Raw genomic sequence first — 15,692 nt, forward strand, 5'->3', positions numbered from 1 at the left:
CTTTGAAAAACAGGTGGCAATTATTGCCCTTATTTAACCACTTGCCTACCAGGCACTTATACCCCCTTCCTTACCAGGCCAATTTTCAGCTTTCAGCGCTGCCGCACTTTGATTGACAATTTCGCGGTCATGCAACATTGTACCCATATGAAATTTTAATCATTTTTTTCTCACAAATAGAGCTTTCTTTTGGTGGTATTTAATTGCCACTGGGCGCTTTACGTTTTGCGCTATAAATAAAAAAAGTGCAAAAAATTTGAAAAAAAAAAAAGTTTCTTTTATAAAATTTTTCAAACAGGTATTTTTTCTCCTTCACTGATGTGAGTTGATGAGGCAGCACTGATGGGCACTGATAGGCGGCACTGATGGGCACTGATAGGCAGCACTAAAGGGAACTGATAGGCAGTACTAATGAGGTGGCACGGATAGGCGGCACTGATAGACAGCACTAATTAGGGGTCACGGATAGGCGGCACTAATATGCAGCACTGATAGGCGGCACTGATAGGTGACACTGATTATGGGTACTGATAGACGGCACTGACTGGCATCACTGCTGGGCACTGACTGGCGGCACTGACTGGCACAACCCCTGGGCACTGACTGGTGGCACTGACTGGCAGCACTGCTGGGCTGCACTGGTGGGTGGCACTGGTGGGCAGCACTGGTGGGTGGGCACAGGTGAGTGGCACTGGTGGGCACAGGTGGGTGGGCACAGGTGGGTGGCACTGCTGGGCACATGTAGGTGGCACTTCTGGGCACAGGTAGGTGGCACTGCAGAGTGGCACAGGTGGGTGCACTGCTGGGCACAGGTGGGTGCACTGCTGGGCACGGGTGGGCGGAGCTAGTGGGCGCACTGCTGGGCGGAACTTGCGGGCGGCACTGCTGGGCACCGATCATCAGGGCACTGATCATCAGTGCCCTGATGATCGGTGCCGATCCCCGCTCTGACAACTGCCAGTTCTCGGCAGTACTTTCCTCACGATCTGACAGCGTGAGGAAAGTGCAGCCGAGAACCGGCACTTGCATTTCCCTGTGATCAGCGTGTCATTGGACACCGCTGATCACGTGGTAAAAGGCCGCTGTGATTGGCCTTTTACCACATCACGTGATCAGCTGTGTCCGTAGGACACAGCGATCACAGAGATCGCCGGGTGCGCGCCCCCTGGGGCGCGCAGGAGAGCGCGTTCTGGGGGGACGTCATATGACGTCCACCCAGAACTGGCCGGCCGCAGTGAAGCCGTCATTCGGCTATCTGCGGTCGGCAGCTGGTTAAGGAAGGAAGGCAGCAAATGTTGTACATGCTGGTTACAGTGCAATTCTCTCTGAAATTCTGAGGAAAATGGGTTGTTCCAGACATTGTTCAGAAGAACAGCGTACCTTGATTAAAAAGTTGATTGTAGAGGGGAAAACATATAAAGAAGTGCAGAAAATGATAGGCTACTCAGCTAAAATGACCGCAAATGCTTTAAAATGGAGCCAAAACCTGAAAGACGTGGAAGAAAGCGAAAAACTACCATTCTAATGGATAGAAGAACTCAGCCAACAATCAGCTCCAGGAAGATCAAAGAAGGTCTACAGTTACCTGTGAGTACTGTTACAATTAGAAGACGCCAATGTGAAGCCAAGCTATCTGCCAGAAGCCCCCGCAAAGTCCCACTGTTGAAAAAAAGACGTGCTGAAGAGGTTACAATTTGTCAAAGAGCACATTGACTGGCCTAAAGAGAAATGGCGCAACATTTTGTGGACTGATGAAAGTAAGATTGTTCTTTTTGGGTCTAGTGGCCGGAGACAGTTTGTCAGACGACCCCCAAACACTGAATTCAAGCCACAGTACACTTTGAAGACAGTGAAGCATGGTTGCGCAAGCATCCATGATACGAGGATGTTTCTCATACTACGATGTTGGGCCTATTTATCGCATACCAGGGATCATGGATCAGTTTGAATACATCAGAATACTTGAAGAGGTCATGCTGCCTTATGCTGAAGAGGAAATGCCCTTAAAATGGGTGTTCCAACAAGACAACGACCCCAAACACACCAGTAAATGTGCAACATCTTGGTTCCAGACCAACAAGATCGACGTTATGGAGTGGCCAGCCCAATCCCCGGATCTTAATCCAATAGAAAACTTGTGGGGTGACATAAAAAATGCAGTTTCTGAGGCAAAACCAAGAAATAGAGACGAACTGTGGAATGTAGTCCAATCATCCTGGGCTGGAATACCTGTTCACAGTTGCCAGAAGTTGGTTGACTCCATGCAACACAGATGTACAGCAGTTCTCAGAAACAGTGCTTATACAACTAAATATTATTTAAGTGATTCAAAGGAAAGCAAAATCTTCAAACATTTTTCAGTTTATATAGTGAATGTTTGAGTTTGTAATGAAGAATACAAACACTGCTATTTATTTTGAACAGTCTAATATTCACTTTTCTTCAATTTTTTTAGAGGAACACAAATTTGATATATTTGTCTTCATGTTTTGATTTGGAATAGAATGTGTAGTGTTCCCAATGCATTTGTGTGTATGGAAATAAAAGCTTTTAGAAGGATTTTGAGTTTCATTCACTTTTTTCAACACTCTGCTATTATTTTGAACACAACTGTATATTTTTTGCAGAAATTGAGCTTATATGTACACCCTGTTCCAAATTATTATGAAAATTCTATTTAAGTGACACAAAGATTAAATATTTTGTGTTTCAGTTTAACTCATGGATGGCATTGTGTGTCAGGGCTCTTTTGATCACTGAAAACAATCTTGGACACCTGTGATAATTAGATTGGCAGGTGAGCCCAATTTAAGGAAAAACTACTAAATGAGGGTGTTCCACATTATTAAGCAGAGCACCATTTTCAAGCAATATGGGGAAGAAAAAGGATCTCTCTGCTGCCAAAAAGAGTGAAATAATTCAATGCCTTGGACGAGGTATGAAAACATTAGATATTTCACGAAAACTTAAGCGTGATCATTGCACTATTAAGAGATTTGTGGCTGATTCAGAGCACAGACAGGTTCATGCAGATAAAGGCACATTGAGGAAGATTTCTGCCAGATTCATGCATCGAATCAAGAGAGCAGCTGCTAAAATACCATTACATAGCAGCAAACAGATATTTGAAGCTGCTGGTGCCTCTGGAGTCCCACGGACATCAAGGTGTAGAGTCCTCCAGAGTCTTGGAACTGTGCATAAACCTTCTATTCGGCCACCACTAACCAATGCTCACAAGCAGAAACGGCTGTATTGGGCAGAAAAATACATGAAGACTAATTTTCAAACAGTCCTGTTCACTGATGAGTGCCGTGCAACCCTGGATGGTCCAGATGGATGAAGTAGTGGATGGTTGGTGGACGGTCACCCTGTTCCAACAAGGCTGCGACATCAGCAGTTCGGTGGTGGAGTCATGTTTTGGAAAAGTGCATTGTAAGTGTTTTATGTTTTAAAAAAATACTGTTATCATTAGGAGGTTTGTTCAATAAAATTTGAATTGTACTCTTAATAGTTGATAACAGAATTATGCTGACTGTTATTTACATCAATTATTTAGGTAAATGAGAAAAATATAATTTGCATAAAATTTGGAACAGGGTGTAGTTTTAGGGTAGAATTGCTTGCTTATGTTGTGCTACACTTTTATTTTCATTAGTTTATGTTGGGGTGAGGTGAAATTCTCTAACAAGTGTTCAGCTTGCAATACAGTATTGGTTTTATTTATTAATTTATTTATATTATTTATTCACTGTGATTTCTATTGGCATAAATTTGTATACGTAGCTGCGCTGATTACAAATTTGGGCTATATTTTCTTTATGTTATTTCAGATGCTGGAGTTCATTGATAAATGCTCGGCACATATGCATGTTTTGGTTCATGGCCTTAATTGCAAATCCAAATCCAAAAATATTGTTTCATCACAACTCATAAATAGTTCATCTCTGATTGAACTTCTGTCACCAAGGTGCGCATATTAATATCTGACTTTTTTTAGAAGTATTTTCTTTTATAATGATCGCTTGCATAACATTTTTAAACCTGTATTATTTTATACATAACCTTTTTTTAAGGGATAGTTCACTTTTACAAAAAACTGGCTATGCAGATAAGGGGCATCTGTAGGCAAACTGCAACTTTGACAAAAGTTGAATAATGCCCTTGCTTTTGGCGAAGGCTGTTGTTAAGGATGTTGCTAAGAGAGGATTAGCTGTTATTGTTCACCTTCACCATCACAGTAGTGATTCTCAAATGCTGAGCTCAGAGCTATCAAATCAGGGGAGAGAAAATGTATGTAAGGAGGTCTGATTTAAAAAAAGAACTTGCTCCTCTGATGGTGAAGGTGGAAAGTAACAGCTAGACCCAGCTAAGATACACAGCTTGTTTTTATCTACAAATGTCCCTTATCTGCATAGGCAGATTTTTTGGTAAAGGTGAACTATCCCTTTAAGTATAATTGCTCTTCTCTCATTTTAACAATCAAAGTAATCCTTCACATTTTAATTTTTTTCTTTCAGATAGAGTAATGTCATTAGCTTCTAGTTAAAGCTGAATTCAAAGTATGTTGTTTGTTTGCATAGTTACATTTAAGTATGCATGTAACATACCTTGCTGATCCCTGTAGAAACAGATAATCTCTTAAAGGATAAGTTCACCTTTGGAACATGTTACATGTTCCACCCGTTTTCATAGCTGCCGCTGCGTCCGCCGCACCCCCCTCCCAAACAGATAGTACAGGGAGAAGTTCCCACGCACTATGTGTCATATTTGAAAACGGCTCCGCCCACACAGTCTTCTGTAAACGAGTGCCTACAAGTTCCGAGAGCCTTAGTGTCTGTGGGCTTGTGGAGAGCCGTGGTAGTTAATTGAAGCTTCCTGTCAGTATATCTGCTTGCTTGTACAAGGAGACCTGCATGACATCAGCGATCTACTGATTGCTGATGCGATACTTTACAAGCTCATTTGGACAAAAATAATAAATGCACATTTTTTTACCTGCAAAAAAATGTGCATTTATTATTTTTGTCCAAAAGGTGACTTATCCTTTAAGAAGCTGCCAGTTACCACGGTGATACACAGTATCTTCTGGGTGCTGTGCCGAGTAGAATCCCTGCTGCATAGTAAACACAAAGGAACGCCTGCTTCGCATGGGTGCCATAAAAGAATGCTTTGCATTTTTCTTAGTGCAAAGTGTTCTCTGATTTGATGAGATGGAGATTGTGATGTCTCCATCCTGCCTCTCTACCTCATTCAGAAACCCTCACCTGTATCTGTGGGAGCGACAGCAAAAGCTCTGGCAAACATCCACTCTTCCAAAGGCCTACACAATACTCATTGATGATGCTCGCCTTTTACTGGAGCGTTGGAAAAAAAACATAGCAGTTCTGCACCAGAATGCACTGAAAACTCATGTAAATGCACCAGAAATGCAAGCGAACACCTATAAACCTACTGTAAATGCATGTGAATACATGCAAATGCATGTAAATACAATTTGGTAAAAACAAATTAAAATAAATATAAAATTATTTAAAAACAAAAACCCCTGCAAATGTATGAAAACAGATTGGAAATGGTTTCTGGCGCACAGAAGTTTAATATCCAGCAAAGGTATATAGGTGCAGTATATAAAAGACTTGGGAGAGGGGCACTGGACCTAGCACCAGTTATCATAAATAGTCCATAAAAGTTCATCAGTCTAATATTAAATGGGGTATGCATCGACAGCCGCCATCCTCAGAGTATAGCAAGCTCTGTGGGAGAATAAGAAGAAGAACAGGAGGCACCAATCTAAGTGCTTTTAATACTGCACTTAGGTTGGTGCCTCCTGTTCTTCAAATGCATGAAAACACATAGCTAAAGGCTTGTTTATGCCACAATCCTCACATTCACTGTGTGTTTCTGCTTTTATGTTTACATACATTTACAATGCGTTTTCAGTGTGTTTACGTGCATATTCCGTGTGTTTGTGGTGCCTTTTTGGAGTTTATTTGAATGCATTTGTGTGTTTACATGCATTTGTAGCTACTTTTTTTAAATGCATTTGAAAGCACTGCAATGGTGTAAAAGAGGCTCACTGAAATATTCAATTTTCATGCATATGCATTTCCACTGTGTTCATACTGCATTTCAAGATGCACCTGACTGCATTAGGTGTAAACCAGCCATAAAGCAGACTTTTCAGCAAAATTCCTCCTAAAACTAACAGTTTTAAAACAGCTGTTGCTGTCCTCGGCTAAAAAAAAACAGGATCCTTCTCCAGCTCCACAGTCCAGTCTGTACCTGTGTTGGATTCTGATATGCCTATCCAGGATGAGGCAGACATAGAAGTGAATGAGGAGGACTCGGAAGAGGTGATAGAGGCTGCGGAAGATTTCTCATCCCCAGACTTCTAGACACCTGATGTTGCGGCTTCACACAATATGCTTGCTAGTGTGGATATGCTCACTTTTGCTGTGCACAAAGCCTTGACATTGTTAGATTTGGTTCTCCTCCATCTTACCATACAAGACAGACCTGCTAAATCTAAAAAGAAATTCCCAATTCTTGAACAAATAGAATAGGCAATTTAGGATGATTTGGTTAATCCAGAAAATAAAATCACTGCCAACCTTTATTCAGTGGAAAAAGAGTTCACAAAACGTGGCTTGTTTTTGTGGTAGATCCTGCTCTCTCAGTCTTAAGCAAAAATCTCATTGTACCAATTGAAGATGTCCCTTGATTCATAGATTCTGCACATAGGATGTTTGAGACTGTTTCTTTCCACTTGCAGGCCAAGCTCTCCAACCAGCTATTGCTGCAATTCTTGTCTGTCAAACCGCAGCTAACTGGACTAGGACTATGAACAACCTGCATGTACCTGTATTCCAGGAGCAATTACAGCAATTACCTTCTGCCATGCACTTCTATGTGGATGACCTAGAACAAGTAATGACACAAATTTCCACAATGGCTCTAATTTCTATTCACTTGGGAGAATATTGTAGCTCAAAGCCTGGTCAGCTGAAGCTGCCTTTTAAAGGCTCCTCACATGTGTGCCCTGTGCAGGAGGATAAAAGTAATCAGAGGTCCTCCTACGCTATAAATGGAGAAAACTAGCCTTAAGCTGCCAACACTCACCAACTGATACCTAACACAGTGTAAAATTACATAAATAAATAGTGTAGCGCTCAAAATAAATAATGAATATAAATAAGTGACCAATTCATAAAGTAAACATGATCAAAAAAATTCCCCTACAATCAAAAATACCTTATAGTAATAATGAGGATAATATAAATAGTGTCAATTTATCATAAATAACTGTAATTCATATTGAACATAGGTGTTCACACTCTATATAAATAAACCAGGTGTCTAAAAAATTACATATCGTGCTCACACACCTACTAAGCAAAATAATAACCAGGTTATCATAAAACCTTTATAAGGATAAAAGTGCTATAGTGCCAAAAAAAGTGCAAACAAGTGTCCACTCTATCAAAAATCAATTGGAATAATGTCCTTCTGGTGATAAACATAATCATGCAATGTGTAGTGGTTATTGATCTATTCGTGATTGTGCCAAAATCTTCTTATGGTGGCTAAATTGCCTCCTCACCTCCTCCCAATGACCCCTAGGGGCCAACAGGCTTGCAGGATCACCCTGGATCCTTAATTCATAGAGGCCAGCAGCTTCCTTCCTTCAGTGGATCTCCTTATGGGGCTCCTATTTCCCCTACTCAGCCAAGGTATCTCTGAGGGTGTGGCCAAAGGTGTGAAAATGCCCAGGGGCACACCCCTCCAAACGGACCCCTCCTTTTTATCACCCCTTTTTACTCCTTGGAACTCCCTTTTGCCAAGGAGGGACCAGAGGGATGAAACATGCTGCTGGCCTCTATGAATTAAGGATCCAGGGTGATCCTGCAAGCCTGTTGGCCCCTAGGGGTCATTGGGAGGAGGTGAGGAGGCAATTTAGCCACCATAAGGAGAAGATTTTGGCACAATCGCGAATAGATCAATAACCACTACACATTGCATGATTATGTTTATCACCAGAAGGACATTATTCCAATTGATTTTTGACAGAGTGGACACTTGTTTGCACTTTTTTTGGCACTATAGCACTTTTATCCTTATAAAGGTTTTATGATAACCTGGTTATTATTTTGCTTAGTAGGTGTGTGAGCACGATATGTAATTTTTTAGACACTTGGTTTATTTATATAGAGTGTGAACACCTATGTTCAATATGAATTATAGTTATTTATGATAAGTTGACACTATTTATATTATCCTCATTATTACTATAAGGTATTTTTGATTGTAGGGGAATTTTTTTATCATGTTTACTTTATGAATTGGTCACTTATTTATATTCATTATTTATTTTGAGCGCTACACTATTTATTTATGTAACTGTGCAGGAGGATGTTTCCTTTGTGAGGCACTTGACAAATTCATCAGAGATGTCCCAGAAGTGAAGGTAATTCTTTCACCGTAGAAAATTTCAAACATCTCTTCCTTGGGAGCCTCTATCGCCTAAAAACACAGAGCACTTTAATGCTGTACACAGAATCTGCAAGATCAGTTACTGTCTTTCAAAGACAAGGGGAATTCTTTGCGTATGTAGACTATCTGCATATTCGCATTTATCCGGTTCATCAGCACTATCTATGCTTTGCAGTAGGAAACAATCGCTTCCAGTTTGTCCCTCTGCCATTTGGCCTATCCTCTGCTCCCACAATATTCACAGATTTCCTTGCATCAATTCTTATCTTTCTAATAACTCAGGGAACCCAGTTTACAGGTTATCTAGACAATCTTCTTCTGAAGAACTCCCTTTCAGCTATCTGGAAACGTTTACAGGACAGTTCTGATGTTTAAGGCTTTTTGTTGGGTGATCAACTTCCAGAAATCAGCTCTCCAACATTCTCTACTCCTGGAATACTTGGGTCTGATCCTAGAAACATCCCAAGCAAAGGTCTTCCTTCCAGAGTAGAAACTGCTTTCTCTTAGCGCTCATGCTCAGGACTTGAGGTCATAGGGATGGTCCCTCTGTGCGAGTTCTGGGTCTCATGGTAATCTTCTTCAAGGCTGTTCCATTTGCCCATTTTGATTCGAGACATATCTAACACAGTGTATTTTTGGCATGGAACAAGCATGCTCCATGTTTTGACCTACCCAAGCTACTGTCCAGCCAAGCAAGGAATTCTCTAGTTTGGCAAATCTTCAGTCCAGCCTTAAAGGAGAAGTAAAACCAGAGCTCTTTTGGCTGTACTTCTCCTGTGGATCACAGGAGTGCAGTTCGTTTTGCACTCCCATGACCCGTGTTCAGCTGACAGTGGATTGAAGTCTGCTGTCGGCTGATGTCACTCAGCTGGTCAAAGCTGGGGAAAAATCCTGACTGCAAAGTTGGGATGCACCCCAGAATCTGGCACGTGGCTCAGCCTCTCAACAAAGCACTGAGAGCCTGAGCCAGCTGCTCCATCCACAGCCCAGCACTCCAGTGAGCACTGGAAGGGCTGAACAGAGAGTGTTGACTGTCAGTCACCGCTCTTTGCTCAGAGCAGCCGGCAGACTCAGCAACTTAGAGCCAGCGGGGGACAGATGCAGCATCTATCCTCCTAGGAAAGTATAAATAGGGGGGAAAAAGCGCTACTTCTTTTTTAACAATGGGGACGGTTTTCCTTCCATATCACTGGTAAGTAATAACAACAGATGCCAGTCTTTCAAGCTGAGAAGGAGTGTTCCAGTCTCACGCAGTTCAAGGAACATGGCTATTGGTAGAAGTCAACCTGGCGCTCGGAGCAATCAAGATATCTCTACAACACTGAACCCCCTTCTGCAAAGACACCCAATCAGGGTGCAATCAGACAACGCCACAGCTGTGCCATATATTAAGCACCAACAGGACACCAGAACTCATGCAGCCTTAAAGGAAGCAAGCCAGATCATCTCCTGAATGGAGAAACACTGTCAAGAAATCTCTGCTGTCCATGTACCAGGAGTGCACAACTGGATGGCAGTTTACCTCAGCCATTACTTTCTAGGCCAAGGCCAAGGAAACTTGGCCCTTCACTTTAACATCTTCAGCCTCCTGGCTTCAAGATTCAACAAAAAATTTACCATGTTTGGGGCTAAGACCAATGGTACACTAGTGCTGGCATTGGATGCCTTGGTCTCAGTTCAGGCTAATCTATGCCTTGAATCCAGTGTGAATTTTACCTTAATAATTCTACAAAATAGAGCAAGAGAATAAACTGGTGATTTTCATTGCCCAAAATGCCCTATAAGAATTTGATAAACAGACATACTCAGACTACTAGAAAAAGACCCCTGGCGTCTTCCCAACAAGCCAGACTTGTTGTCTCAGGATCCTCTGTTCCACCTTGCTACTAAGTCACTGGATTAATTGAAATGGTTGTTTAAGCTCATGTCTTTAGGAACAGAAGGCTCTCTGAGTCTGTCATTTGCTAAATGCAAGAAAAGTCAATTTCAGAAAGATTTACTTTTGTACCTGGAAATCTTTCCTGGCCTGCTGTGAGCACAGGCACTTCAGTCCTAGAGATTTCTTTGTCTTGCATTCTAGCCTACCATTAGGACTGACCAACGCTTGGTTTTAGGCACTCTAACAGGACAGGTTTTGGCCTCGCCTATTCTTTTTCAAAAACTTCTGGCCTCACTTTCCTTGTCAAATCCTTTATTCAATATGTATTTTGGATCTGGCCTCTCTTACAGCATCCTGTACTTCCTTGTGACATCATTATGGTTCTCTCTATCCTACAGAAACTACCATTCGAACTCATTAGTGGAATCCCGTAGATGATCTCCACCTCAAAGTGTCCTTCTTAGTTGCTGTCACATCTGTCAGATCTGTCTCTAAGTTAGCACTTCTCTTTTCTTAGGGGCCATTTTTCATTCTTTATGAAGCTGAGATAGTCTTACTCCCAAGACCATCTTTTATTCCTGAAGTGGTATTATTCTTCAACATCAATGAAGACATAATCTTTCCTTCATTGGTTCTTGCTCCAAAAGCACACTAAGGAAATTGCTCTTTACTGTTTATACATAATCAGAGCCTTCAGAGGCTACCTTAAAATAACAGCCTCTATCAGGAAGACAGACTCCTTATTTGTCCTACCCTCAGGACCTTGCAATAGACATCTAGCTTCCCAATCCAGCATTGCTAGATGGATACGGCAACTCATCACCAAAGCTTACACTCTAAAGGACTAATCTCGTTGTGCACTTTTACATACTTCATCGGGTTCAGTGGGCATTCCAGCACCAGGCCTCACTTACCCAGTTTTGTAAGTCTGCCACCTGGCCCTCTGTTCAAACTTTTCCAAAGTTTTACTAGATGAATGTTTATTCTTCTGTGGATGCAACTGAAAGTCAAAATTAAATCAAAATTCTCCCTTTTCCTTCAGTGCCGGTCCTCTTGTTTGTAGTAATCTGACCAGGATTCACTCAGACAATGCAATGGCAGTGGCTTACATTCACCTAACAATAAGGAACTAGAAGTGTTGCAGCTCAGAGGGAAGTGAATCTGATTCAAGCTTGGGCAGAACTTTATGTTCCAGCCCTGTCCACCATCTACATTCAGGACGTGGAAAACCGGCAGGTAGATAGCCTTAGTTGCTGATGTTTGAACTCCTGAGATTGGTTTATTCACCCCAAGGTGTTTCAAAACCTCTGTCACTTTCAGCCTATTATGGATAGTTCCCTGTCTTCCCTTAAGCAAGATTGCCTTTTTGTTTGCCATCACTTTTGAAAGCTTCTGAGTTAGCAGCCTTGACCTGGAAATAACGCTTCCTACTGCTACACAAAGACAGTCATGTTTTGAAGTCCATGTATATTAATAACAAATAATAAGACACCTACTTGTACTAATGTGTCATGCAGTAATTTACCAATTACTAATTAGACTAGTAGCATATTGCTTCAGAGGCTCTCTTTGTTCAGATTATATAAAATCTGATACCTTGATTTTTGCAAAATAAGCATAAGAGAGAGAAATAAAAGAGGCATAGATGGAGATTAGCGTTTTAATAAACCCTCAGTGTGTATTTTAGTCTGGTATACAGTCCTTCCATCCATTTTTATGTGTCTGGTGCTGCTAATGTGAACTAGAGTGAAGCCTCTGGGCTGGATTTTCAACCTAAACATAGCCCATCACTGTAAAGACTAGTAAGAAACCTTTGTATGGCTGTTTTTAATGAAGGTTACTTTTTTTAATGAAGGTGACGGGAAGGAATTTAACGGAACGTAAAGTTATTCTGTAATGTGTAGAATGGGCTTTTAGTTTACCTATGCAAATGTAAACCCCTTCAAATTGATAAGTATGACACTCGAAGCTTTATTCCACTGCATTTCAAAGAAACTAACTCATGTTTGTGATTTTTTTTTTTTAGAAAAGTTGATAAATCTCTCCCAAAAGACCATAAGTGTAAAACTATTTCGGTAAAGAGAATGTGTACCTTTGGATATGGAGAGGTAATGCCTGAAATTAATTTACCACTAAGGAGTTAAATGTGTATGAGCACTGTAAGCTTGTTCAGAAAATATATGTGTACATACTATTACTTGCATTTTTTTAATTGGAAGTAATAATTGCTTTATTTCAGCTTTTCTTAATCGATAGACAGTTGGGATTTATAGCAACAGTTCCTTTAATTGAAGATAAAAGTGTTGTACAGGATGACTGCAAGCCTGCTTTCAGCTTTTCTGCTGGACCGTATATGACAATGACAAAGTAAGATGTCAAAGTATAAATTTGGAATAGCTAATCACACATTATAAACAGCAATGACTGCACAGAGAAGGTGACTTCCTCTTAGAACAAATGGAATATCAACTTGCTCTTGAAAATAGATCTATAAAGCAACCTAATTTATCATGTTGTATAGTTTATTGAAGGGGAAATAACATTCTGTTGCATAGCCAAGTTGATTACTTAAAAGCAGACCCTCTATGAAAATAGAAGGTTAGCTTTACTGTTTTTTGCCCACTCCCCATGTAGAAATAACGGATAAACTATTAAAACTAAAGTTATTCAAAATACCTTTTCACTACCCTGGCTTTAAGTGCTTTTTGCTCTACAAAATGCTCAGTAGGCATGACACAGGGAAATGCTTTGCTGTCTTTTAGCATCTGTAAAACAGACCAAGGTTAAATACCTAATATATCACGTGTATAGGTTGTGGAGCTATTCTGACTTCAGTTGTTGTAATAGTGACATCCCTTCCAGGTTCGCGGGCTGTGGGCATTTGACTAGCCGAGGTTTTCTTCTAAGATTGCCCTGTATTTGGCTCCATCCATCTTCCCATCAACTCTGACCAACTTCCCTGTCCCTGCTGAAGAAAAGCATCCCCACAACATGATGCTGGCACCACCATGTTTCACATTGGGGATATTGTGTTCAGGGTGATGTGCAGTGTTAGTTTTCCGCTACACATAGGGTTTTGCTTTTAAGCCAAATTTTGGTGTCATCTGACCAGAGCACCTTCTTCCACATATTTGCTGTGTCCTCCACATGGCTTCTTGCAAACTGCAAACGGGACTTCTTATGGCTTTCTTTCAACAATGGCTTTCTTCTTGCCACTCTTCCATAAAGGCCAGATTTGTGGAGTGCACGACTAATAGTTGTCCTGTGGACAGATTCTCCCACCTGAGTTGTGGATCTCTGCATCTCCTCCAAAGTTACCATTGGTCTCTTGGCTGCTTCTTTGATTAATGCTCTTCTTGCACGGCCTGTCAGTTTAGGTGGATGACCATGTCTTGGTAGGTTTGCAGTTGTGCCATACTCTTTCCATTTTCCGATGATGGATTGAACATTTCTCCATGAGATGTTCAAAGCTTGGGATATTTTTATATCCTAACACTGCTTTAAACTTCTCCACAACTTTATTCCTGACCTGTCTGGTGTGTTCCTTGGCCTTCATGATGCTGTTTGTTCACTAATTTTCACAAAAAGAGCTCTGAGGGCTTCACAGAACAGCTATATTTATACTGAGTTTAAATTACATACGGGTGGCTTCTATTTACTAATTTGGTGACTTCTGAAGGCAATTAGTTCCACTAGGTTTTATTTAGGGGTAGCAGAGTAAAGGGGGCTGAATACAATGCACACCACTCTTTTCAGATATTTATTTGTAAAAAATTTAGAAAACCATTTATCATTTTCCTTCCACTTCACAATTATGTGCCATGTTGTGTTGGTCTGTTCCACAAAATCCCAATAAAACACATTTACATTTTTGGTTGTAACATGACAAAATTTGTAGAATTTTGGAACATTTCAAAGGGTATGAATACTGTTTCAAGGCACTGTGTGTACACCGTGTTCCAAATTATTATGCAAATTCTATTTAAGTGTCACAAAGATTAAATATTTTGTTTTTCAGTTTAACTCATGGATGGCGTTGTGTGTCAGGGCTCTTTTGATCACTGAAAACAATCTCAGACACCTATGATAATTAGATTGGCCGGGGAGCCCAATTTAAGGAAAAACTACTAAAGGACGTGTTCCACATTATTAAGCAGAGCACCATTTTCAAGCAATATGGGGAAGAAAAAGGATCTCTCTGCTGCCGAAAAGAGTGAAATAGTTCAATGCCTTGGACGAGGTATGAAAACAGTCGATATTTCGCGTGATCATTGCACTATTAAGAAATTTGTGGCTGATTCAGAGCACAGACGGGTTCGTGCAGATAAAGGCACATTGAGGAAGATTTCTGCCAGATCCATGCATCGGATCAAGAGAACAGTTGCTAAAATACTATTACATAGCAGCAAACAGATATTTGAAGCTGCTGGTGCCTCTGGTGTCTCACGGACATCAAGGTGTAGAGTCCTCCAGAGTCTTACTACTGTGCATAAACCTTCTATTCGGCCACCACTAACCAATGCTCACAAGCAGAAATGGCTGCATTGGGCAGAAAAATACATGAAGACTAATTTTCAAACAGTCCTGTTCACTGATGAGTGCCATGCAACCCTGGATGGTCCAGATGGATAGAGTAGTGGATGGTTGGTGGACGGCCACCCTGTTCCAACAAGGCTGCGACGTCAGCAAGGCGGTGGTGGAGTCATGTTTTGGGCCAGAATCATGGGAACAGAGCTGGGCAGCCCCTTTGGGGGCCCCGAAGGTGTAAAGATGACCTCTGCAAAGTATGTGGAGTTTATGACTGACCACTTTCTTCCCTGGTGCAGAAGGAAGAACTATGCTTTCCGTAATAAAATCATCTTCATGCATGACAATGCACCATCTCATGCTGCAAAGACTACCTCTGCATCAATGGCTGCTATGGGGATAAAAGGAGAGAAAGTCATGATGTGGCCTCCATCCTCTCCTGACCTCAATCCTATTGAAAACCTTTGGAGCATCCTCAGGCAAAGGATCTATGAGGGTGGGAGGCAGTTTACATTCAAACAGCAGCTCTGGGAGGCTATTCTGACATCTTGCAAACAAATTCAAGCAGAAACTGTCCAAAATTCACAAGTTCAATGGATGCAAGACTTGTGAAGCTGCTATCAAATAAGGGGTCCTATGTTAAAATGTAACGTGACCTGTTCAAATGTTTAAAAAGTTAAAATGTTGTTAAAAGTTTGATTGAAATAGCTTTTGGTTTCAGTAAATATGCTTCAAACACAACAAATGACAATTTTCAGTTCTTTACAACCTATAAAGTGTTTTGAAACTTACTGTG

General features: G+C 41.1%; 1 protein-coding gene across 1 annotated transcript in view; it reads left to right on the forward strand.

Annotated features, from left to right (window-relative positions):
- TEX14 (testis expressed 14, intercellular bridge forming factor) overlaps positions 1-15,692 on the forward strand; it is a 206,445-nt gene that overhangs the window by 103,358 nt on the left and 87,395 nt on the right. Inside the window, exons 4-6 of the mRNA XM_089679189.1 lie at positions 3,831-3,967; positions 12,396-12,477; positions 12,609-12,736. Coding sequence (XP_089535315.1) covers positions 3,831-3,967; positions 12,396-12,477; positions 12,609-12,736 — 347 coding nt within the window. The remainder of the gene's footprint in view (positions 1-3,830; positions 3,968-12,395; positions 12,478-12,608; positions 12,737-15,692) is intronic.

This window comes from Staurois parvus, unplaced genomic scaffold (assembly GCF_062004578.1).
Source record: "Staurois parvus isolate SC_StPar_1 unplaced genomic scaffold, SC_StPar_1.0 ptg000220l, whole genome shotgun sequence".
NCBI classification, from domain to species: domain Eukaryota; kingdom Metazoa; phylum Chordata; class Amphibia; order Anura; family Ranidae; genus Staurois; species Staurois parvus.